This window comes from Camelus ferus, chromosome 7 (assembly GCF_009834535.1).
Source record: "Camelus ferus isolate YT-003-E chromosome 7, BCGSAC_Cfer_1.0, whole genome shotgun sequence".
Lineage (NCBI taxonomy): Eukaryota > Metazoa > Chordata > Mammalia > Artiodactyla > Camelidae > Camelus > Camelus ferus.
The window spans coordinates 47,273,491-47,299,160 of NC_045702.1; the positions used below are offsets into that span (position 1 = coordinate 47,273,491).

General features: G+C 45.4%; 2 protein-coding genes across 6 annotated transcripts in view; one reads left to right on the forward strand and one right to left on the reverse strand.

The window, feature by feature from the left end:
• The window catches only part of CDCA7L (cell division cycle associated 7 like), a 38,284-nt gene extending 17,267 nt beyond the window's left edge, over positions 1-21,017 (forward strand). For 3 of the 5 annotated variants that reach the window (XM_032483870.1, XM_032483874.1, XM_032483873.1), the window contains exons 2-10: positions 6,960-7,100; positions 10,352-10,489; positions 13,305-13,673; positions 15,005-15,076; positions 15,191-15,361; positions 16,088-16,213; positions 17,739-17,888; positions 18,854-18,990; positions 19,534-21,017. In XM_032483870.1, the coding sequence (XP_032339761.1) occupies positions 6,960-7,100; positions 10,352-10,489; positions 13,305-13,673; positions 15,005-15,076; positions 15,191-15,361; positions 16,088-16,213; positions 17,739-17,888; positions 18,854-18,990; positions 19,534-19,564 (1,335 nt within the window). In that variant the 3' untranslated portion in view covers positions 19,565-21,017. The remainder of the gene's footprint in view (positions 1-6,959; positions 7,101-10,351; positions 10,490-13,304; positions 13,674-15,004; positions 15,077-15,190; positions 15,362-16,087; positions 16,214-17,738; positions 17,889-18,853; positions 18,991-19,533) is intronic. The other 2 variants (XM_032483872.1, XM_032483871.1) reach the window with 2 other exon arrangements.
• The window catches only part of DNAH11 (dynein axonemal heavy chain 11), a 281,146-nt gene continuing 275,552 nt past the window's right edge, over positions 20,077-25,670 (reverse strand). The window contains 4 exon segments of the mRNA XM_032483875.1: positions 20,077-20,923; positions 21,862-21,922; positions 21,924-22,003; positions 22,330-22,442. Coding sequence (XP_032339766.1) covers positions 20,676-20,923; positions 21,862-21,922; positions 21,924-22,003; positions 22,330-22,442 — 502 coding nt within the window. The 3' untranslated portion in view covers positions 20,077-20,675.

Genomic DNA, 25,670 nt, shown 5'->3' on the forward strand with positions numbered 1-25,670 from the left:
TTTCATTCCCTTAACAGTGTTTTTTTGAAGAGCAGGAGTTCTTAATTTTAATTGTCTAAATTGTACGTTTTAAAAATCTGTATTGTTTGATGTTGTGTCTAAGAATTCTTTGCCTAATCCAGGGCCACAGAGATTTTCTCCTATTCTCTGTTCTTTTCTAGAAGTGTTTTTGTTTTAGGTGTTATATTTAGATCTGATCCATTTTGAATTAGTTTTTGTAAATGGTGCAAGGTATGTGCGTTTCTTATGGACCAACCAATTTAATCATTAGAGACTTAAAGAACTGACCTTCTTTGTGGTAGAAAATAATATGAAACAACTCCTTTGTGGTGGGTTGAAGGAAGGATTTCCTCTGTGCAGAGGGTCTCCTTCCACAGATGCGAGACAGTGCACTGTGCAAATTCTGCCATCCTTGCTATCAAAATTGCTTTCAAAATGCTTAATAAGGAAAACACGATAGTGTGCACGAATTTCTCTTGTACTGCACCTGAGGGCTTAAAATGAAACTTGTTTCCAGGTGAAATACACATTAGTGTTCCTGGAATAAGAAACATTTCTTCAAGCTTTATCAAAATCAGCTCTTGAATCAATTGGCCTTAAAGAGAATCTCAGTTTCGTTTCCTTTACAAACTAAATGATGAGAAATATGTTCCTCCTGGCTCAGAGGTGGTATTTTTTTTATCCAGGAAGAATGAATTTAGATATCTTTGAAATACAGAAAAGCCTTGATTATAAAAAAAATTATACTTAATTTTTAAGTTTACTTTTTTAAAATTAATTGATGGTGCTCATCAGTGACTCACATATTTAGTAAGGACCTCTGAGTGTATGAGACTCTATTTTTTCTGTTCTTGGTGCTGGAGGGACAGGGTGAGAGAGACAGATGCCAAAGAGATGCAGAGTCTGCTCTGAGAATCAACTGCCTATAGTAAAGAAGTTGAGACGTGTTCATAAAGAGCTAGTATGAAGTAGGAAAAGTCACATCCCACAAGAAAGGAACAGGAAATGGGCTGGAGCTTCTGTATTCAAAGCGTGCTCTGCAGACTAGAGCAGGGGGAGCTTGTTAGAAATACAGAACTCAGGCCTCACCCCTGACCGACTGATTCAGACTCTGTCGTGGTTTTTTGTTTTTTTAAAAAATTGTGTTGAAGTGAGATTGACCTGTAACGTTATGTGAGTTTCAGATGTACAGTGTAATGATTCAAAATTTGTAGGATTTCCTTCCCTTTCAAGGGTGAGTAATTTTTGTTTATCAATTCATCTGTCGATGGACCCTTGGGTTGCCCCCACTTTGTGGCTTTTGGGAATAGTGCTGCTGTGAAGAAGGGAAGGGCTATTTTTAATTTAGAGTTTTTCTTTTAATTTTCTTAACACTTTGGTGTGCAGTGCTATTACTACTGGGCGGTAATAGATACACTGTTGGTAATATTTGAAATTTTGGCATTTGAGATTTCCTTGCTGTTCCACAAAGCACCATGAGTTCTGCTGTGTGCCTTCCCTGGACAAGTTTGAGATCCAGCCAGTAAGCATTTGGCCCTTACATTAGAAAAGCCGACGTTTTTATAATTGGGAGATGTGTCACCAAGACTCAGGTTCCTAGCTTCTCTGGGGAGGGTGAAGGTTGGGCGTACTGGACCCTGTTCCTGTGAGGCAGGGATCTGCTGGGGTGCAGGAGTGGCTGCCCTTCCCAGACTCAGGCCAGCATTGTCCCACGTAGCCCTTCTCTGAGCTGCTGCCTTATTCACCCACCTGCTTGGCCCCACGGTCTGTTGAGTTTGCATTCTTTGTTCCCGAGATGAGCCCCAAGGTAGTTCACAGGGATCTGCAGTCCTTTCTGAGAGAGGTGCTGTGAATCTGACTGCTTTGTATATAGACGCCCTGGAATTCTGAGTGAAAATCTTTAGTTCCTCTTGTATAGGATTGTCACAAAGTGTATGCTTTGACCCAGCACACCTTTCGTAGGGAGCTACCCCTTCCCTAGGAAAAGGACAGCTAGGTCAGATGCAGGCAAGGATTTACCCCTGCGTGAGGTGCCGGGGACTCCATCCTTGTGCCTGTGTCCTGGTTGAAGAATTGAATCTTGGTTCCCCACTTGACCTTTGACGATACTCACGTAATCCCAACAAGGATGGAGTGAACAGATGCTATGGTGTGTAGGAAAGCAATGGCAGAAATGTGTGTATTTAAAAAAAATAATTTTGAATAATAAAAGTCTTCTCACTTTCAGAAGAGGATTTTTTTGATTTCTTTCTGGTTAGCTAGATTGCCACTATGCTAATACTGTGCAAGATGGACTCCTATAAGCATAACCCCTGGTTGGGAATATTTTATATTTTCAGTTACTTGCCTTTTTGGGGGTTTGCTCTGGTGGGTCTTATATGATTGGTGATGTAATCAGATGGAACATAAGCTCTGGGGGTAAAAGTCTGTTGTGCTCTGTCCAGACCGTGCAGCTACCGAGTAAATGAGTGCTGAATGGAACAGGAAAGTGACAAATCCTCGGGCCTAATAGATTGCTGTGTTGTTGAACCGGTCACACATTAGAAGTGTCCCTCTCAGTCCTCTTTTATCCGGTCCCTCTCAGGCAGATCTTACCATCTTTGTTGCATGTGTTGAACAGTGTGTTGCGCTGAAGACACTTGAATATTTCAGAGATTTGCTAAATCCTGGGGCTTGGCGACTGTCTGAAACTCTTCTCTTAATGCTTTTTGAAGTTAGGCAAGAAGCAGAGCCCTGTACTCCCCAAGGATGGGTAGTGGGTTTTGCTTTTTCGAAAGTGTGTTCTCTCCTTTTGTCCCTAAGCAGTAATTACAGCCCCCTGACTGGCCCCTCCGGAGCAGATGCAGAGGTCAGAAGGAGGAAGTGGGCAGAAGCAGGCCTTGGGGCCACAACAATAGCCCGGGGACTAATGCAGTTGCCCCTGGAAGCAATTTATTTGTATCAGCAGCCTCTCCATTTCTTACTGGTGCTTCCAGTAAGTTACTGCATTGGGTGCTCCTCCTCCTTTAACCCATTAGGTTAAAACAGGCGTCCAGGCCAGCGGGGTCTTTAATTCACAGAATGGTGATAAATCAGAAAGTGCCGCTCCAGGGACTGAACTTGCTGGCTGTTATATGAAGTCTTAACATACTTACACTTTCGTAAGTATCATGTGTTTCTCTAGTACACGTATTTTCTTGGAGTATTGGCTCTGTTGGCTGAACAACAACGAAAGATAACTTTGAAAAGATCAGGGTGCCAAATACTGTTAAATTTACCTTCTTATGAAAAGTTTAAATTTTTCTCCCAAGAACCATCTCAGAGTTAGGCTTTGTTTAGGAGCTGCTGCTTAGCATAAATGTTATAGGTTTTTTTTTTTTCCTGTTGTTAGTGGAACTCTAATTCTGTGTCTCCTTGTTTGTCTCTTGCAGTGATTTCATTAGATGGTTTGTAATTAACCCTCTGACATCATTAATCTTGTATTCAGTTTCTGGATTTGTGTTGTCTCAAAAAGAAACGTTAAACTTTCTTTGGTTGAACCATTAAGTTTCTAATCATTTTTAAACAAGAAGCATTAAAACCATGATAAAAATAAGTAGATTAGGGATTAGCGATCTGTCAAGTGAACATGACTGTAAAGTTCATTCAGTACACAGAAAAAAGACTCCAAAGAATCCAAGTAATTTTTGAATACACGCCTCTGTGTCTGCTGGTATGGTGGTTATTTAGAGTATTGTCTGGGGAACCCCAAAACACTTTTAGGGTTCCAAGAGGACAGTTATTGTCATACTAATATTAAGACATTATTTGCCCTTTTTTGCCATGTTGTTTGCCGTGTTGATATTTGCACTGATGGTGCCAAAGCAGAGGCAGAGAAAACTGCTTGTCCTTAGCATGAATCAAGGCAGTGGCACCAAACTGTCCTGGTGGTCATTGCGTTCTTCACTTCTGTGCACTCAGTTTTAAAAGAAAATGCATTGCACATGGGAACGTCTTATTGTAGCAGTAAAAATTGTTTTATTAAAATCCCGACCCTTAAGAGCATCTCTTTAATACACTACATGAAGCAACGTGAAGTGCACATAAAGTACAACAGTCTGGTTATCTCAGAGAAAAGGTCTAGTATGTAGCAGGACTGCATTCCGAGGGTAGAAGGAACCCCAATGAAATCTTGAACTTGATTCGTTATTGGCAGTGATGCTGGTAGTGGTGTTAGTGGGGCAGGTGTGAAATTGTTTTGTGTGTGTTGTGGATAAAGCAGATGGGTAGGTACGTGAGAAGTACTGGGAATCGGGGTTTTCACTGTCGGGGAAGGGAAGTACTAATGTGAGATTGAGGCAGATGAGGAAGAATCCTGTTGTGTTGGGTTTGAATTCAAGATGTTACTGTGAGTTTAGATGTAAGGTGTTTAAAACACCCTCGCTCTGTCCAGTCAAAGCAATGAGAATTACCTATCCAAGAGCACTCCTAGGTCTCAGATCTCGATTTCTAAATGCCAGGGCTCCTTGGAGAAGTGGCTGATTCGATATCTGGGGCAGGTGAAGTACTGGGCCAGCCTGGCACTCCTGCTGTGTCACAGAGCAAGGAGGTGCTCAAAGACTATTAAGACACAGAAGCTGGCTTGAAGGAGCTCCGAGTGGCCAAATTTGGCCAATTTGAGCATCAGAAAGAATAATGGCACAGTAATGGGTTATAACACTTAAAAAAAAAAAAGCCCACAAAAAGCCAAGAATCTACCTGTGAAGGAGAGGAGAGGAAGAAAGAGGGAGGGAGAGACAGAAAGACAATACTGTGTTACAGAAGATTGCCACCTAATGTGTGAGGATGATTAGTATTTGAAAATCACTGATTTGCAACCTCTAAAATGGTAATTGATTCAGGAAAGAGTTATCAGTGGGTAGTGAAGCTACTGAGTGAAAAGTTAGCAGGGAGAAGGATATTCGCAGAACCTCAGGCATCACCCTCATTATTACTGGTTAAGGACAAAGGGGTAAAGGTGTTTTTGCTAAGGAGAAATCTGGCAGGTCCCACATTAACTTGGTGATCAAACAGCATCACCACTAAAAAGACAACCAGACGTGTGGGCTTTCTGAGGCAAGGATGCAGCACTGCTCATGAGGAAGTCTGGTCAAAAAGAAGCAAACTTCAATCTGACCGAGACTCTAGATTTAACTACCAAATTACAAGAAACCCAAAGGGATGGAGGAGTCCGTTAAATGCTGTCTTGGGGCTGCAAAAACCATAAGACAAAAAAACCTTCCAGACTCTGGCAGACTCTACAGTCAGATAACCCAATTTCTTCAAAAATAAGTCACGAGAAGAAGTGAAACGTGAAGTAGACACATGAAAGGACTTGAGACCTACTGACCTGTGTATGGTCCTTATTTGGATCATAATCCAAATAAACCATGAGTTTAAAAAAACGAGTTGGTAGTAACTGTAGATACAGACTGTATTTGCTGGTAATATGAAGTGAAGTGATGCTATGTCTACAATTGCTTTTAATTAATTTGGAAGTAGGGCAGTTGGGGAGGGATACAGATGAAACAAGATTAGCCATGGACAGATAATTGCTCAGGAGCCCACATGTGTGTTCATGATACTGTTCTGTTCCATCTGCTTACGAATATAGTTGAAACTTTTATAATTAAATTTAAAAATACTGCTAATTAATAGGGGGCAGCTTGACATTTGTGCCTCCTGATGTGATGCCTTGAGAAGTACATGTCATTTGTAGAGAATTGTTGCCAGTAATATTTAACTTGACCGTATCAAGAAAACAATCAGATGAGCTTAGAATGGATGACATTCTACAAGGCACTTGTCTTCGGCCGTCTAAAAAATGTCAGCGTTATGAAAAGTGACAAAAAAACAGTGTCATAAACAGTCAAACACAGTGCATGATCCATGCTTGAGTGGACAGAGCCCTTTTGCCCTTAAAAATTGTGAAAGACATTTTGGGTAGAGTGCAGACATTTGAATATGGACTCATAGCAAATGATATTATAGAATTAGTGTTATTTTAGCCATGATTATGGCTTCATGGTTCTGTAGGACAATGTCCTTACTCTTGGGAGGTGTGCGCTGAAGTATTTTAGGGTGAACTGTATGATGTCTGCAAATTAAACATGTGGATTAGGTTGCCTCATATTAAGTCGCTGTTTTCCTAGGCTGGAAACATTCAGGTATCAGCCAATGCCTAAGGTTCAACCTAGTATTTGTTGAAAGAGAGAGGGGGAAAAAAAGCAAATGGGGGTTCCAGATGAAGCATATACAGATGTTCATGCTATTCTTTCAACTTTCTGTGTGTTTGAACTTTTTCAAAATAGAGAGTTGGGTGCAAAAATGTTGTCAGCATACAAGAATGAGTTCTCAGCAGATAGGTACATATTCGTTATATTAAATGTGCTGACAACATTCTCTCTGGGAATAATTGCCTGTAATAGCATTTAATAGAATTAATTTTAAACTGCTTCGATTGATTCAGGATATAGAAAAGAAGGAAAGCTCTATTTCTTTGTGTGAATTTTCATGTAACAAAGAACAGAAGAATAAAGAACTATAGGTGGGAATTAAAAGAGGAGCTTAGTACTATCTTAAGGAATCTTTTTGACATGGATGACATTCAAAGACACATGCACTATAGGAGAAAATTAGATCATTGATTTCTCAGACACCAATGGTCTATTTTCTTTTTTTTTTTTCCAAGAGATCAAAAATGGCTTTTATCTAGGCATGGCCTTGACATTCCCTGTGACATAGAATATATCCCTAGAATTTGAGAAAGGAGTTCTGTCCTCTTCCACCCCTTCCCTTGAGGTATCAGCTGAGGTACACTTTGCTCAAGGTTTTTGGGGTCTTCTGGGCAACCATGGCAAACTGATAAACTTATAGGATGGTAATTCCTACTCCTCTAGAAAATTTCCCTAACTGATCCTAATGGCCCTTGGTTTGATAATTCTTTTTTCAATCCAAAACAGATCCCTAAAGAAGTGGCTGACATCTTTAACGCCCCCAGTGATGATGAAGAGTTTGTCGGATTCCGAGACGATGTTCCCATGGAAACCCTCTCATCAGAGGAGAGCTGTGATAGTTTTGACTCCCTGGAGTCGGGGAAGCAGGTATGGATACCTTCTCTCAAGGAAGGCGGGTCCATCTGGGATCCTGGATCTTGGTTTGGGTATCCTTTTATTGGAACATGGTCTGTGATTGGTGATGTCATTTCACTGCTGAGCATTTTATTAATGTTATGTTATGTCATCATGTTTCAAGGAAACTAATGAGAGTACCTTGCTCAGTTTTGCTATTTAAATCCTTTCTGTGTATGATAATTTTTTTTTCCCATAAAGACGACCTCACATGATCAAATCCATTCTCTTCTGCCCCCTCGGGGGTGAGGCTGTAGCAAGGCTCTCACGCAGCTGGCAGGGGAGGGCTGGCCCCGCGGTGATAGCGTGGGGGGCTGCATGGTTACCCTGAGACACTGCGCCTCTGTGCTCCTGCAGCCTGGCTCTGCCCACACCGCACTCTGGGAATTGCTGGGGACAGTGTTATTCTGTCTTTACTTACTTTGATCTGTGGCAAACATGAGTTGCAGCCCTCTGAGAGGTAGATTGCTGGAGGTTTATGTTGTGCCTTGGCAAGAGCATGACCAGTCAGAATATCCAGCCTTCGTGGCATTTTCCTCTGAGTTCATTGTGGCCCTCAGAATTCCTCATTCCCTCTGCACCACGGCCTCTCTTAAAAACTGTAAATTCAACCCACCCACCTTACACTGTGCAAGGAGAGGACAGAAGTAGTTATTATGTGAGTGAAGAGCCAGCCTGATGGCCGTGTATGGGGTCCTCGCCTTACTGGAGCTTCTGCAGTGTTTGACCCCGTCAGCCACCTGCTCCCACTCCCCTCTCTCTCTCTCACACGTTTTGTTCTTTGTCATCCTGTCTACGTCCTGTCCCCATGTATGGATGTTCTCCAAGATTTGTCTTCAGCCCTTTCCACTGTAAAGATCTCCATGACTGGCGTGGTATCATCCATTCCCTCCTAGTTCTGTATGGCTTGGCTCGTCTCTCCAGCCCCAGATGTACTTCTGACGGCCACGTGGATCTGTCCTGATTGTTTGAGGTAGATCTGAAACTCACCGTGTTGCCTCCCCTGGTTGTCTGGCTTCCCCATCGCTAGCTCCATCTTTGGAGTTCTCGACCCCTCCTGCTCCTTCCCCATCTCCTCAACTCCCTGGTAGGAATTGATGAATCTTCTGCCCCATTCTTACCTCCATCCCTTCCCTTCTCTCCTCTCTTCTGCTCCCATGGTTCTCACAGCCCTTGCCTCAGCTGTAGAGCTGAGTTCTGGTCACCTTCCTCCCTTACTCAGAAATCACCAGTCCCTCCGTGCGAGTGTGGTCAGGCAGTGAGGGGTGAGGGGGAGTAGAGCCTGTTGGGTCCACCGTGAGGAGTGTTCTGAGCAGTGCCAGATTCCAGAGAGCAAAGAGCTGTGTGAGGGCTGTAACCCAGAATGCAGGAGGCTGTGGAGTCGGCATTTGCTTTGCACAGGCCCCTATCAAAGATGATTTTTACACCAGGTGAAATAAGGAGAATAAAAGCTCAGGCCTTGGTTGAGGACTGTGGCTGAGTTGTTTTTCTCCATCAGAACCAGCCACCAAAGATGCTGATCTCTCCCAGGCTGACTGCTGCCCTGTGAGGCCAGCTCAAAGCACAGGCAGAGCCAGAGGACTGGCAGCTTGGAACTTGCTACTCCAAGACATGTTCTGTTCTCGTCGGGCCCCCAGCAGGGACTTGGGGAGAGGATGAAATGCACACATGGCCGGCACAGGGCTCTGTGAGCCAGATGTTTCCTGCCCTCGGAGGGAGCAGGTTCAGGGTGGGTTTCCTTGGGAGCCAACCGTGCACCATTCATCCCTCGTAGTAAACCCTGGCCTGCTGCTCCCCCACCCCTCCCTGACCCCACACGCCCGTGGTCCATTTTAACCAGCCGAGAGAAGCCGCGTGAACTTGCACAGTGTGTGCGCCAGTGCCGACGTTGGGTCTCCCTGAAACACAATCTGAATTTCACTTCAAAGAAACTTCCCTTTTGTGTATTCTTTTTAAGCAGCTGCACCACAGCTATCAACAAAGGAACAAAGTAATTTAGCTCTGAGCACACTCATTCCAATTACCCATAATAATTCATAGGAGACATTTCTAAGCTTAAAAAAATGCCGGATGTAGACATTTCTTTCTGTATCCCCCTAGAAGTTTTTCCACTCGTCTATTATATCTATTTTTCTCCAGAGATTATCGGAGCTCGAAGAAGGATATAATTAAAGTCAGGGAAAGGCAAGGGCGGGGGGAGATAAAGATTCTCCAACCAAATGTGGTGTGATGAGGGGTCACTGCTATATCGGGTGTGGGAGGGAGAGACGTCAACGGCAGCTGTGAACACGGACTCCAGGCCTGGCTGCCAGCTTGGAGGAGGCTGATTCGTGGCTCTCCTTTCTGTAGGACAGTTTTTGCTTTCTCCTCTCCTTTCTTCCAAGTATGCCATTTATTTTTATTAGTTCAAAAGAAAAAGTCATTATTGGAAAGTATCTTTCTAAGAGCAGCCATATGATCTCTTTCCTTGGGCTCACTCGCTCCCTGCGGTGGTGGCTGGCCTCTCGCCTCCTGTGGGGGGACTCCTGGGGGTGGGAGGGCTGCAGCTTTTCCATCCATCCCATCCAGTGGGAGCCAGCGGGGGAGCAACTGTGTCTCCTCAGCAGTGGGCGGGGAGGGAGTGGAAGTCTCCAGCCCTTTCCTCCAGGGAAGCTTGCTGTCTGTGCATGAGAATTGCTCCCCTTGGAGGAGACGGCTTGGGATGTCTGTGAGGAGGGAGAGCCAGCACGTGGGGGCGGTGGGGGGGCCTCTCCCCATGTCTTCGTCCCTGTGTGTTCGGTTCTGTGTGAGAGCAGACGTTCCTGCTGGGCTGCCCTGCAGGAGAAACAGTTCCATCAACACTTGGGGGTCACACAAGAAGCTGATGGACGCTGTGGACATTCTGATTTTTTTGAAATTGTTCAATTTGTGGGTCTAAATTTCTATAAGCTTTAGAAAATATGTATAAATGTGTTTTACTGTGGTAAAATATACATAACAGAAAATTGACCATTTTAACCATTTTCACTTGCAGGTAAGTCCCCAGTTTCTTGCCTGTGAAACATTAAGTGATGTTAAGTACATTTACAAGCCTTGGCGGCTGTCACTAGTGTCTAGTTCCACAATGTTTGTATCGTCTCACACGGAGACTCTGTGCCCATTACACAGGAACCCCCTCCTTGCCTCCAGCCCCGGGAAACCTCTGTGCTTCTCTCTTCCCCCTGACGTGTGTGTTTTTAATTTAGCAGGATGTGCGCTTCCATTCCAAATACTTCACAGAAGAGCTGAGAAGAATTTTTATAGAGGACACTGACTCAGAGACGGAAGATTTTGAAGGATTTACGCAGAGTGATCTGAATGTTAATAGTAACCCAGAAGTAATGGTAATAATTACCAACATGAGGGAGTGTGGGTTGTAATATTTTTAGTTCTGTGTTTTTACTTGAAAGAAGTCATTTGACAGATGAAAATATTTTAACTTTTTCTTATGTGTTCAACTTAGAAGCCAGTTAACAAAAAATGTAAAAATTGCTATTCTGAGGCGAATCCCTGGTCCACCAGTCCATCATTCTCTTAGAGAAAGCCCAGTTGTCTTCCCTGGGTGCCTTGGGAGTTGAGGGAGTGTGTCCCAGGTGTCCCTTATTGTCCTTATCAAAGATTGTATTTCAGACTTTCTTGAACCTCTTTTATCTGAAAAGAGGAGGGTCTGTCTGGGAGTAACAAGTTCCTGAAAGTCAGTTCTTGTTGGGTGCAAAGTCATGCTCTTCAGTTTGAAGTGAATTTGGCAGAAATGTAGCTGTGGTGCAGACCTGAGCTCTCTGTGCTGACCTGTTGCGTAGTGATGCAGACGGCCCGGGCCTGCCTGGTTCCTGCGGGCAGGGTGCCCTCAGCCCTGTGCTACCCGGACAGCTGGTGGTTGAGCTGTTCCATTTACTCCGTGTGTTTAGGCCAGTTTACTGCCCACTAGGATTTGGATCCCAGGGTAACTGAAGAACAGCCTTTGGATTTGGGTGAGTAGAGGGCATAAAATTGTTTTCTACAAACTGAAAAATAGCATACATTTATCTCAAAATCAATTCACCACTTCCTCCTTCGGTATCAAGATAAAGGGCAGAGAGGTTGAGCTTCTTCATGTTCAGGAGCTCCTGAGGAGCCACTTCCGGCGTGGAATTTGTGTAGACGGGTGAAGGAGAGTCATAAGCAGTAGGGCTGCTTTGTCCCTCACCTTATCCTGGGGGGCCGTTAAGGCCCAAAAGCCCTAATGGCAGGCTGCCCTGCTTGATGGCGATTTTTGTTCTGTGAAAAGCAGTGTGGAGCTGTGCCAACCTGTAGGCACTGCCCCCCATCCCCCTAGGCTTTCTTTACCGAAGCCATTTGCATGGCAATTCGTATGTTCTGGCCAGCAAGTCTCCAGTTTCTTGCCATTGAGAACACTGAGATCCTTCCAAACCCTAATGGGTATCATCTACTCTTACTTATTTATCTGCTGCTCTTTAGCTCAGTAATGTTGCGATCTTCCAAGAATTTGTTTCCAGCATAGGAAAGTAAATGACCCCCAGTCTTTTTTTTCCCCCTCAGAGTCTGTACGTTTAGGGAATGAGTTGTAAAATGTTATGTTGACTCTGATGTAACTTCTAGCTCAGGGCAGGTCCTTCCATCTGCATATTTGATTGTAAAATTCAGTGAGGAAACAAGCATCGTTGTCTGCCCACCCACCCTGCTGCCCACCCTAGTGAGAAGTGGTGAGCCCACCGTCTTGGTTGTAGGGTTTGACTGTATGTTGGTGTCTTGTGGTCGTCTAGCCAGATGTGAAACAGCCACAGCTGCGGTCTGGCCCTGGTTCTTTCCTGCAGGCTCCACTGGGGTTTACAGTTGCTCTTTTCCCTACTTCATCCCTTGTGGTAAGCTACTCCACATCCTTGGTAAAGAGGTGGGTTAGGTGATGATTATGATAAATGAGGAAAGCCTATCAGGGGAGATACTTCTGAGGTTCTCTAGCAGTGTCTTCTACTACAGATTCCCCTGCAGCCCATCATTTTGAATTCCAAAGCTACTAACATGGAAAGTTCAGGATATTAAGACATATGGATAAATCAGTACAGTATAATCTCACTCTCTGCTTCATTTGTTTTGTGCATTGATAACAGACATGAAGGCTTGGAAATTACCTGCTTTTTTCCCCTCTTCTTATACCGTATTTTTGAGTACAGCTTTTAATTTGGTGGTCACTGAGGAAACGGAATCATTTACTGAATCCTGGGCCCCTCCTGGTGCTGTTCTTGATGATGCTCACAGCAGCGCCGTTGTCAGGAGCCCCTGATAGAGGTTCCCAGCCTAAACTTTCCAGCCTGTGGTCAAGGAAAGACGCCCAGCCAATGACTTTGATCTCAATACTTAAACCCATCTCTGCTGTTGCTAAGAGTCCCTTGCATCTGAGATGTCCCCCACCGTCACTGGGTTGTCACCCTAATGTCTTGCCTTCCCTTCTTACTGTGTTCTCATGTGTAAAAACCAAGTCATGTTTTAGTGCTGGAGACCTACACCAAGTGGAGTTTGAAAATGGGGGCTGATGGTTGGTACAGCTGACTGAATGGGGGCTGTGGCCCCCAGCCGAGCTGCCTGCCTGACTTCACCATGTGACTGCGGGTTACAGAGGAGGGAGGGGCTCCCCTTGAGAGAGGACCCATCATGCCCTAGGGATAAGGTTCCCCCAGGGACCTGACGGCAGGTCATCTGCCTGCTCCTTGGTCACTTTGCTGACGTGAAGTCAGCTCTCCTGTTCCTTTTACTCCTGAGTTCTGTTTCTGCTGTGTGAGGCAAGATTCCCCCCATTTTTATCTGAAGATACTCTTTTCTTGGACTGTTTCTGTATTATTTGGCTCCCAGATATGCCAGCTTGGCTGGTCCGCTGGGGCAGGGTGGGGGTGGGGAGCCCCACCTTGTCAGCGTTTTGCTTCCAGCCTGGTGCTTGGAATGAACACAGGGTGTGGCACGGCCAGAGTGGACAGTAGCATGCTCTTTGATTTTGTTCATCAGCAAACTGCTTGAGCATTTAACTGATCCATTCAGCAGAAACTGTTAATAAGACAGTTTCAGCTATTCGTTTTTCCCCTAAAATAGTCAGCGTGGTTTTAAGCATATGTGTTTCTGAAGGTCCTTGATAAAGCAATGCCTTTTTTTCTCTCTCTGTGTTATTAGCTCGTGGAGTCAGATTTGAGTGACAGCGGTGGTAAAGCATCCTTCGTGAGTGAGGACGAGGAAGATGAGGAAGAAGAAAAGGCTACACCTAGAAGAAGCAGGCCTCGGAGAAGCAGTATTGGCCTTCGAGTAGCCTTTCAATTCCCCAGCAAGAAACTAGCGAAAAATTCTGATAAGAACAATTCTCCTGAGCCGCTGTTTTCTGGCTCATGCTTACAGGACAGTAAAAAAGCAACTCTTGGAAGAAAGACAAGCTGCAGACAGGGGAAGGAGAGGGGAGATTCTGCCTCTGAGTCTGAGGACGACGGCCAGGAGAGCTCAGACGCCCTGCTGAGGAGGACTGTGAACATCAAGGAGAACAAGGCCATGGTGAGGGCGCACAGCCCAGCCCTGCTGCCGGGGCTCCGGCTTCGGGCAGGAAGTGTGCTCTGGGTGTTGTGGGATCTTTCTCTTTTCCTGGACCCCAAGCCGTTGTCACCTGATTAGCTCTGGTTTGGGGACAGAAAGAGACTCTCCAGGACCACTTTTAGCTCCCTCCACGGTGCCAGGATCTATTGCCACTTATCGTTTATCAAATTGAGTTTCAAACACGCAGTGGTGTTTTAACCGAGATGAGGGAGCCTGCTCCCCGCAGAAAGCAGCCGCATGTAATTAGATGTCATGAGGCCCACTTAGGGGTTACACTGTGCACGTCAGACAGGCGTCTTGTAACCTAACTGCTATGTTTCAGGACATCAGCTCAAGGGAATGAAAGGGGTCCAGGTATTTAAAAAAAAAAAAGAGCAGTTTTGAGTCACTTAAAAATGTTTTCACCAGAATAATTAATGGAACAAGGTGAAATCTTCGTGTTACTTGCTTTTTCTACGTGTGGTCAGTAACTGCTATTTGCTTCATAATTTTAAAAAATAACTAACGCTCATGTAATCACTTTTAGTATTTTAGTGTTTTTTATACTTCTTTTAAAACTTAATGATACTGCATATGCAATTTTATTACAGGGCTAATAAGTTACTTAAGAAAATATAAAGCCCACTTTAGGGTGAAATTTATCCAAAGACAGAGACATTTTTAGGATTATATCTGTCTGAATATTTAAAATAAGAACTATGTTCTTCATGAGTTTTTAGTGACACCCATAAACATTTGTGTAAATATAAAACTAAAACGGATCCTAATTTAAATTGATTGGCATGTTATTTGGTGTTCTTGGGTATTTGGGAATGTTTTCATAAATTATTTTTACTGATGAGAAGTTAACCAACTTAAGAGAGCCAGGGTTTTGGAGCTCAAGATGACTGTCAGAATGATCTAGCGGAGCCTTTTCTGTTTTGAACAAGATGAAACTTGATTCAGGTGTGCGAGGTGGCGTGTTCCAGGGTTACACTGCTGATTAGTGGCCCAGTCATGATTCTAACCTCACGCTCTAGGCCTCGGTCCTTCCGGGACGGTTTCCTCGTGTCACGTCCTTAGATACTAGGAACGGGCTTAGATTTTAACCCTATGATGATGTCAGAATCTCACTTGTGGAGGTAATTATCTTTCCATGTGAGGCTAAAAATACAACTGTTGAGATCTTATGTCAATGACTTTAGTTAAGTTTCTCGTGGCTGCAAAATGGAAGCCTTGTGATGAGGTGTTAGATGAAGCAGACTTTGCAGTATTTATGTAAGATCTTTTTTTGTTGTTGTTCTGAATTTCAGCTTGCTCAGTTATTGGCGGAATTGAACTCCATGCCAGATTTCTTCCCAGTCAGAACCCCGAACTCAGCTTCTGTAAGTGGAACGCCGTATAATTATGTACTCCGGTACTGATGTAGACACTTGATTGCCAGAAGGCTTTCATTCAAGAAAGCACCTGGTGGCGTCTGTGTGTGCTCTCGTTTGCAGAAGAAGAAGACAGTGAGGCGGGCCTTCTCGGAGGGACAGCTCACACGGCGCACAAACCCGGCCCGGAGCGCACGGCCCCCTGAGAAGTTCGCCCTGGAGAACTTCACCGTCTCCGCTGCCAAGTTCGCAGAAGAGTTTTACAGTTTCAGGAGAAGGAAGACAATTAGTGGGGTATTTTCTGACCATAAGACCACTTTATGTCTAAGCAGGAGTCTTCTCATGTGAGCATTCATCTTAGTGCCCCCCAGGCTTGTTAGAAGAGCTGAGGTTCGGACTTGGGTTTGCAGCAGCTGAGCACCTGCATTTCAGCCAAGTTCCCAGCTGCTGCCAGTGCTCCTGGGCTGACACTCGGAGGAGAACCCCAGGTCTGAGCTGTCGGCCCCGGAGAGGGTCCCTTCTCGCAGCTGAGCAGTTCAGTGGTTAGGACCCCAGCTTGATCTCCATGGAGGCAGTAAAGGCCTGATGATGGCTCCAAAGTGTTTTGTGGTTTTGGTTGTGGAAATACAGTGACTCCTAGTCTTTCTGTTTTAGGAAGGGGAGTTTCGAGAGCTTTTAGTCCAGAGCAAGAAACTCTGGACCCTTCCCCTTTGTGGGCTTGGCCGTTCAGTGCGGTCCCCTGTCCTCGAAGATTATAGCAGGTGACCACTAATCGGTCAGGTCACCCTGAGCTACCCAGGTATCATCCTGTGTCACGTGGCCATAGAGGAAGCCTGGCAATAGGGCACGAGTTCAGAAAATGGCTGAGCAAGTGAGTGATTTCAGGGAACTAGAAGAGAGACATAGTTCTTAACTTTAATGGTGCTAGAGCTCTGAGGAGTTTAACACTTTTATATATATATATATTTTTTAAACCACTGAAACTATGAATGCCAAGTAGTGCTGTGGCTCATTTTGCAGGGGAAATGCCAGGGGCATCGAAGACGTCACCGTATATCTTCTTTTCGGCCAGTGGAGGATATCACTGAAGAGGACTTAGAGAATGTGGCCATAACTGTTCGAGATAAAATCTATGATAAAGTTCTGGTAAAGTATTTCTGATGAATAATTTGCACAACTGTGACTCATACTAGCAGTCCACAGCACTGGTATATGAAATGCGGAGTTGTTTTAAATTACCTTGGCTTACACCCTTGTGCTGTCTCCCCCGGGTGGGCTCTGAACTGGTACACAGCGATAGGTACATTATCAGTATTCATTAACGCTTGTTAGATGAAAGCATCTAACACGGTAGTGAGCTGCCTTCTTACAAATCAATCAAAGAGGAACAAGACATTTTCCAGACACTTTCGAGCCAGCTGATGACTCTGGCAGTAAACTTGCGCTTGCTAGATAGGTAAGCCAGTTCTCTCTGCTCCTGCCCCCCATCCAGCTGAGGAGGGGGAGGCAGAGACTTTGGTGGCTCGTGTCTCTGCCTCTGTCTCTCTCTCTCTAATGAAGGTGGAGGAGAAGGCTAGGGTCTGTCTATATGTAATGGAGGAGGACAAGGAGGAGGCAGCTAGTGTGTCTCCCTGTATGTATCTGTCTATCTAATGGAGGAGGAGAAGGGTAGTGTGTGTGTGCGTGCGTGTGTATGTATGTATCTATCTAATAAGGAGGTGGCTAGTGTGTCTTTCTGTATTTATCTATCAGTCTGTGTATCTAATGGAGGCAGCGGCTAGTGTTTCTGCCTGTCTGTCTATGTATGTATGTAATGGAGTAGGAGGAAGAGGCTAGTTTGTCAGTCTGCTTGTATATCTCTCTCTCATGCAGGAGGAGGCTGGTGTCTCTGTCTTTCTGTCTTGAGGAAGAAGAATCTAGTGTCTCTGTCTGTATATCTGTCTGTCTGTCTGTCTGTGTATCTGGATGAGGAGGAGGAGGAAGAGGTGCGTGGGGCAGGAGGCGGCGCAGGAGGCGGCGGCTTACCAGACCAGGGAGAGGGCTCTCTGCGAGGCGCATCTTACCTACGGGGAGGGAGGGCACATTTTTAATTACTATCTTTTAAATGCTCAATTTTTTGAACACTGAAAAAAATAATGTGCTTTTTGGTTTATATAGAAACAAGTTTGCTAGACTAGCTTTGATTATTAGGAAATGGGTTAAAATTTCTTCTAAATGGAGATTTAGAGGATGGCTTTGTCTTGTTTGGCATCCTTTTTAGATGATGGGACACTGTCTGTAGTAGTTAAAGGTTTTCAGTTTAATTGCCCACTTTTTAAAACCAGGGGATTTGATGGTGAAAGCAACCAGATTTCTGGGGCCCAGGTTGGAGACCCATGGCGTCTCCCGGGGAGTGTCACTGCTCAGTCACCCACCGTGGGATCTGGCCTCTCCCGGTTTGTTAACACCTGATCATTTCCTGCCCTCTCAGCCTCCTGCTGTCTCAGCTGCCCCAGCAGGCTGCTCTGGCCCACAAGTAAAGGTGCTTACGGGCTACCACAGGGTGCCAGGCTTTGTACCAGGGAAACAGCACTGATTCTAGGGGAGAAGCAGTGCTTCGTTGTACTTACGAATGTCTGTATGGCCTCTGGGTCTCTGCCTGTAAGTCCCACGTTCCCCTTCTCTCCCCCAGGGTAACACGTGCCACCAGTGTCGGCAGAAGACCATTGACACCAAGACGGTGTGTCGGAACCAGAGCTGTGGCGGGGTGCGGGGCCAGTTCTGCGGGCCGTGCCTGCGGAACCGCTATGGGGAGGACGTGAGAGCGGCGCTGCTGGACCCGGTAGGAGCGGGGCCCGTGCAGGTCACAGACTGTCCTGGCGCAGGGAAGCAGGCTGACGATCAGGGGACCTGTAGCCACACAGCTCTGGTTTCTGTAGACCCCTCACCACCTTCTCTCTGCCTCTTAAGACTCAGACTCAGAAATGAAAAATAGGGTTTCCTTCTGGAAAGAGAGCAAGCTGAACAACAGATAGGACAGAGGAGAGTATGTTTTGTTTGGTTTTCCAGGGTCAGAGCCAAGCTTTCTTACAGTTCTGGTTGTGCAGGTGAACCTGTGTGCCTTTCCTCCAGCAGTGTAATGTGTTTTCCTGGGCCAGGCCCGGGTATGTCGAGGTGAAGGGTGCCTTTTGTGTGCCCCACACTGCTCCAAGGTTTCACGTCTGTGAGTGCAATTTAGTTTACTTCAGTTGTTGTTAATTCATTTAGCCTTATAAAGTAGGTATGTCACTTCCCTACACGCTGGTTCCCTCTGTAAAATAAGATAATACAGAGTGTGGGAGTTAGTTTATACGCCCTTGAACCTGGGCTGTCTGGCGCTGGAGTCTGTTCTCTTAACCATTGCCCTGTGAGCTCTCTTCCGCAGCAGTCCCTAGGAGTAAATCTCCTGTCCCCAGTTAGCAGATGAACGTAAACTACTTAGGTTAAATGATTTGAGAAACCCTATACTCTTAAAAGCAGGGTCAACTTCGTGGGTAGGTGACCCGTGAAGTTGTAAGGGGTCCTGCTCCTATTTAAAAGCAGTATGTTTTACTGTTTCTGCATGGATGATACTGGGTGATCAACTTTTCTGGGCCTTTTTGAAACATGCAAGAGGAGAGAGATACATGTTATAGTTTGAAGGATTAGCTAACGAATCCCACCTGATTAAAGATAGGAGGGGAGGCCAAGTGAGCCAGGCTTGACCAGAACCTTGTCCTCCTGAAGCCTCTTGGTGACAGGGCATTTCTGCTGCCCCTCCTCTCCTAGGATTGGATGTGTCCTCCCTGCCGAGGGATCTGCAACTGTAGTTACTGTCGGAAGCGTGATGGCCGCTGTGCCACAGGGATCCTCATTCATCTGGCCAAGTTTTACGGTTATAATAACGTGAAGGAATATCTGGAGAGGTATGTCTCACCCATCAAAAACGGAGGTCGTCATCCTTGGGTCTAGCAGGGGAGGTCCTTGGGGCAGGTAAGGAGTTGCCTTCTTTCAGGCTGATTCTTTTAAACTGCCTCTGCCAGCCATTCTACATCTGTTTGTACTGGAAAGGCTCAGAACTGGTACTTTCCCTGTTAGGGAATTCCCTCCTTTGCTAGAATTTTCCCCTCATTTTGTCAAACAGTACTAAAATATACAAGGCAGGTTGAGGGAAAGCTGCAAAGGCAGCCTCTCCTTGCTAGGCAGAGAGGGGCAGTTTGGGCGATGTGCCCTGGGGACAAGGAGACAGCAGTTTCGGGACAGGGGAGTGAGGCAAGCCCCCTTGGCGCTGGTCTCCAGCAGCCTCTGCTACTGTGGAAGCATGAGGAGTGGGGACTGACTGCGTCAGGAGAACCTGGTTTGGTGCCCTAGGGGGTTGCTGAGCCTCCTTAGCCATGGATGCTGCCGGGGTTTTACTTCCATCCCACTAAACTGCTTGTCACACTAACACTTCCCATTTTTTTTCTCAGTTTACAGAAGCAGCTGATAAAAGACAATTGAGAGAGAAAAATCAGCCAACTCACCGTGGAGTACTCCAACAAGACATGCCGTACCGTTTGTGCCTAAGATTTCTTACTGTTGTTTTTATACCGAAATTCTTCGTAGATGTAAATTCTGTTTTTTTAAAGATTTGTTTATACACTTAAAAAGATTTCTCAGGAAGACAGCAGAGGAATCTCTTCCCATGTAGATGCAGGCCTGTTTGTATACTGAATTGTTATTGTTAAGCATCTGCAGATGATTAAAAAGCAGTTTAACACGGAGTTAAAATTGCAGGTAAGTTCCAGGGAGAACACTGTGCAAGCGGCTCTTGCCTTCGACACAGTTTAACTATCAGCATGGCCTTGAGCTTTCACCGCCCAAACAGTAACTCGGGCCCAGTGTTTGCAGGGTGTCTAGCCCCTTTAGTTCACCTTACCACCAGCAACCATGGTTCAAACCACATAGTTTAACCTGCTCTGGGTCCTTGGAAATTTACATTGAAGAATGTTCCCCTAAATTACAAAGTGCAATTGATCACAGAAGTAGTTTTATTTCTATTAAAACCTGAACAAAAGTGAACTGTCACATGACAGACACTGGAGGCCTTGGAGGGCTGCTGGCCGGCAGGAGCAGCTGCCTCTTCATTGAGGATTCACCTGCTGCCTGAGGTCAGTTGCTTCTATATTAAAAGAATATAAGGGTTAATTTTTAATTTAAAAAGATTTTGTTTAATATCTGCAAGAACTAAAACATACGGACCGGGAGACTTCCGACCATGTTTTTCAGGTTGAATGTATGTTCAATGGAACTTTGATAAAAATGTGAGAAATACTATACTTTTTTTGTGTTGCAGGATGGGGGAGGTACTGGGGAAAGTTGAAAGTGAACAGATTCTGTAGTTTTCCTGTATTTTTTTCTACATTTGCTTTTTGTCCCCCCTCCTCTACTTTTCAAGGATGGTGTTTAAAAAAAATTAACACGTATTTAACTTACTTAAAAGTTACCTAAGCCAGAATATATCATATGCCTCTTGGTAGAATAAATGACCATGCGTAGCAGCGGTGACAATGACAGATCCTCACTGTGTTCCGGTGGAGGCTGGAGGAATGGGCATCCCGGCACCAGGGTTTTATGACTCTAGCAGCAGAGCCACACCTGCGAGCATCCATCGGGCTGTCTTCTCTTTGCTCTTCAACCTGAAGGTCCAGACGTAGTCAGGGCCCCTCGTTTTGGTTTTGTACACAGGACACTCGTAGGTGTGTTTGGTTTCCTGTCTGTCCACGGGTATGGCTTTTGCAAAGATGACTGGCATCGCTGACCTTATCTCCTTGAGGCGGGCGTCAGCAATGGTTCCTGACTGGGGGTCCCATCGGGCACCTACAGCAGAAACACAAGGGTGGCAACTGTAGCATGGTGGTGCCGAGCCTCTCGCTGTTGTAGGCAATAAAGTTCTTCTGGTTTTGTCACATGACTGCTTGTCAGTGGCTTCCTTACCGACCTGGCCCACACCCGAGACGTGAGGGAGGTTAAGAGACCTGCCGCCCCGCCCTGCGCACCCTGTGGCTCCCGTGCTAACGCCTAAATTTTCCTATGAACAGTAAACAAAATAATTTGAATTCAGAAGGTGTAAAATTTCATGAAAGCAGATTCTTTATGAATCCGGACAGACACAATGAATCAAACTGGTTTGCGCTCCCTTTGAAAAAAAGAAATGAATCGGAATGCTTATGGACCGTGTAAGTCATCTCCAAGTCGCCGCATTCCCTCCCCACTGTATGCACCCTTTCTTAAGCCAAGTTCAGGTCACTCTCTTACATCACCTAGCCTGCCTTTAAACATCTGAACTTGGGGCACGCACCTCAAAGGGAAAAGGAGCATCTTGGCAGAGACTTGACAGCATTTCTCAAGGTGCCCTTTAGGGTAAGAGATAAGAGCAAAGGTTCTACAAGAGAACTGCATGGCTGAACAAATTTGGAGACTATTGCATACCCTACCCACCCTGCCCCACTAGCTATTGACAATATGCATTGGCATCTTAAAGGCTTAGAGAAGTCTTTTACTACAGGAGTGACGTTACTGACAGTTTTAAAAGATGATGAAAATATCTTCCATTGATTAAAAAGCAAAATTTGGTGTTGGTCTTTAATGATAGCCATCACCCTAAACGCCTGGAAATTTGGCTCACGTTGGACACACATCCTAGCCTCGCACCTACATTGTCTGGCAGTAGGAAACTGGCAGAGGTAAATGACCACTGGTGTGAGTGAAGTCCTAAACGTAATATAACCCTACGTGCGCTCCTGGGGGTGTCTTACCTTCCATGAAGAGCCCGTGGAGGTATGCACCTTCCCTGGGAGGGTGCCCGTAGTCCTCCTTCAGTTTTTTTGGTAACATCAACAGTCAAGCAAATTTTATCCAGTGGCCACTCGTTTTTCCGAGCCATGGTCTGCATGATTGCTTTGGGAAGAGGAGGGACGGGAATTGAGTAGGATGAAGTCACAGGTAAGGTTCCCAGGAGCCACCAGTACGGGGAGCATCTCCCTGAGGTGAGCTCTGGTCCAGTAGGGTGTTTCTGGTTCTTGGGTATTTGCATGTGGCTGGCATTTATTTTCCCTGGAGTTGCACCATCACTCCTGCCCCTTTTCTGTTGTGGCTACTGCACAAGGACTGGTCAGCTGGGCGCAGGGGGGGTTAAGGGGGTGTCCCACAAAGGTAGAGCTAGGCTCACGTCTGCTAGGGGCATGGTTCTGTCAGCGTCAGGGGCTGCCGGCCCCAGCCCTTACCAGTTAAGAAGGACTGAGGATTGAAGAAGCCGGAAAGCCATACCACAGCTGGAAGGGCAAGATCTTGTGTCCAGGTATCGAGTTCTCGGCATCGCAAGAGGAGGTCATTAAGCCTGGTGAACAGAAGGTAGGAAAAAACAAACTTGCTTTTAGTAAAGTTTTCCAGTAAGATTAGATTCCAAGGAAGGCATGGTAGAGAGGTCTACAACCGATAACCAGTAAAAATCGTTACCTGATGATTTGCAGAACACAGTCTCTTTAAAGGGCTAGATTACTTCCTGTTGAGATTTTGTATCCTACAGCTATTACCACTGGGGACAGGAAACACTGGGAGATGTGGAAAATTCGCCTCCATTTATGCAAACGTTTTATTTAGCTCCTCCCAGCGATAGGCAGTAACTCTACACAGATGATCTGTATGTGAGCCGAGCTGACAGGTGCCCACACAGAGCTATGTGCGGGAACACACAGGAAGGGGCACCCGTGTGTGTCTGGAGGTGGGGAGGGGAGGGGAGGGGAGGCTGAGATGACTGTCATCAGACCAGAGTTACCGGGAAAGGCAGAGGCAGTAGGACATGTGACAGCAGCCTCCACGTGCACTAATGACCTGACAGCGGGAAAGGAAAGGTTCTTAGGGGAAGCAGAGACCTAGCCATTGTATGCCCGTGGTCTGAGAGACTGCTTGCTTTTACGCAGGTTCTCTAACCTTGTTGGCACAACATTCATGCAGGGTAGGAAGCATCTAAAATTTACCTAGAAGGACGCCAGCTCACAGAGGCTAAGGCAAAATGAACTTTCATAAAATCAGAAGATACGTGAAACCTTGAAATGTAGGTTTAAGGGCTGCTAAAAGCAGCGGGGGATGGCGCAGGGGTTTAAGACTGAGCATAGGGAGGCTAGCCCAGTGTCAGAGCCAGGGTGGGGCCCACAGGGGCTCGCACTGACCCTGCAGGGACCCAGTTTGGTTCGGAGTTGCAGAGCAAACAGGGCTGAATGAGGAGTCAGCCTGACAAACCACCACTTGCAGGAAACGTCTGCCTGAGATTGGGCTGGGAAGGAGGAAAGGCTCCAAACGTTCACATTCAAACCTTAGTCACTGCAAGGAAAATTCCTGCCAGCTTAGAATTTAATATGGGGCAAGGCCCAGAGCCATGTTCTTTCAAATAGCTGGATTAGGGAAAGCATACTTAAAGATAGATCACACAGAAGAAGAAAGGCAAAGAATAGCAAAAGCAACAATAGAAAAGACTTATCTCATAAGGTTGTCACAAGAGGACAAACACTGCAGCCAGTTTGCAACAAGTTTTTCTAAAAAGTGAGTCGTTGTATAAACAAGATTATGGTTTAGAGTGAACAGGTAGGAAAAAGTAAGGGAATTAAGCTGGAAGGTCTCAAATAGAAAACAGTTAACAGAAATGAAAGCAAAAAGTTAAGCAGCATAAGGTGGAATAGTAAGAAAAGCAAACAAAGTGGAAGTAAAGAGTTCAAGAGTTGGACAGAAAATAAGATGACCGCTGAAATGAAACGGAACACGTCCTGCTAACACAAGGCTAGAAAATTTGAGTTTTCCTAAGTTACACATTTGAATCTGTGTAGTCAGGGATGTGTTTCAAGAAAAAGTGACACATTAATCAATAGTACAATATATCTTAATATAGACTGTGAAGACAAAGAATGCTCTGGACATCCAGGAAATAACATGAAGAAAAAAGTTGTGTCCGCCTCAGACACCACCACAGCAGCATTTATCAGAGAACAGAACAAGGCCTACAAAGCCCTCCAGCAGCGAATGGGCTACAATTTGTAAATAACCATTCCAACAGTCATGTGAGTACAAAGACAAGCGACTACATGGTGTGATAAACCTCCAGTAAATCTCGTCAATCGACAGGTAAAGAACCCTCAAATAGTAAGAAGAATCTGAAATAAAGTCTTAACACACAGGTTTAAACTCCTGAGGAAAAAAAAAAAACAATAGGCAAAAGCAAAATTATGAGAGTAGGTCACCCATCAAAATAAGCAACCTGGAGCTAAAAATAGATTTTGGACAGTGACATTTTAACATTCAGGGGAGGAAGAGGAGACAACTGAAGATGTAATGAAGATGACTCAGAACTGACTAAATTAACCAGAATAGACACATGCAGGTTGAAAATCCGAGAGTATGAGCGTGCAGGCAGACGAATATAACAATGGCAAAGGCAGTACCTGGAGAAAGAAGGGCTAAGAGTTTTCAGAGTGGAAGCAACAGCAGGCGCCCATTACAACAGCCCACAGCGCCAGGTAGGCTGTACTCGCAGAAGTAGAAGCCCACACCTAACTACATTTAGCAAGGAAAATTCTGTGGTATCGGGTAAGGAGAAAGATCCTACACACGTCCCGGGGAGGAGGAGTTAGTTATGAAGGGGTGACAGGCATATTTATGAACAGCCTCATCAGTCATGATGGACGCCCGAGGACAAGCGAGTTAGAACACCGGTGTTCTGCAGGAAAATCATCTCATTGTATCTAGAAGTCGGCCTGCAGGGAAACTGCTCATTGAGAGCGAGGAACGTAAAGAGAATCCAGACACAACCCTGTCTACTCCCCGCCACGTGCACAGAAAGGCCTGCTGTGTATCTTACCCTCTAGCGAAATGCAAAGGGGACTCGGGACAAGGGAGCCCAGGGTGCGATGCCTGAGCAGTCACGCTGCTGCTGCTGGTCGTAGTTCCTTCAGCCACAGCAAATGGAACTTCCGCCTTCTGCAGCTGAAGGTTCCAGAGGAAATATGCCTGGGGTCAAACCTGATGCAGCAGCTCAGAGAAAAACCCAGTTCCTGTTCCTCTTTGTATTCTGCAGTGCTGGCTACGTGACCACTACATACGTAATTTATACCAACTACAAAGGGGCTCTTTTATTTTAGAAATAAAAATAAACAGGATTCTATGCCAAAAGAGTAAAAGATGAGGATGAAAAGAACGATATAACTGAAATAGGTAAGTTTTGAAAACACAATCTCTCAGGAAGCATACCTTTGATGGCTGTAATCCACTGTGGCAGTTCTTACCTTGCCTGTGACTGATGACGTGGTCTCTAAATTTGCTCTTTGTGGTGGGAAAAAAAATTTTTTTTGAAAGTGCACAGTAACTGAACTGTGACAACTTTCTACCGGAGACAAGTGAAATATATCATAATGCTATATACTTTCTAACACTTTTTCTGAATGATCTATATTCCATATTACTACAGTTTTATAACTACATCTTCTCAAACATATGTCAAGTTCACCATAGGCCATCTTTGCAAATGAGCTTAACAAAGCATCCTAAAAAGATTCCAAAGAGAACCTTTCTACAGCCA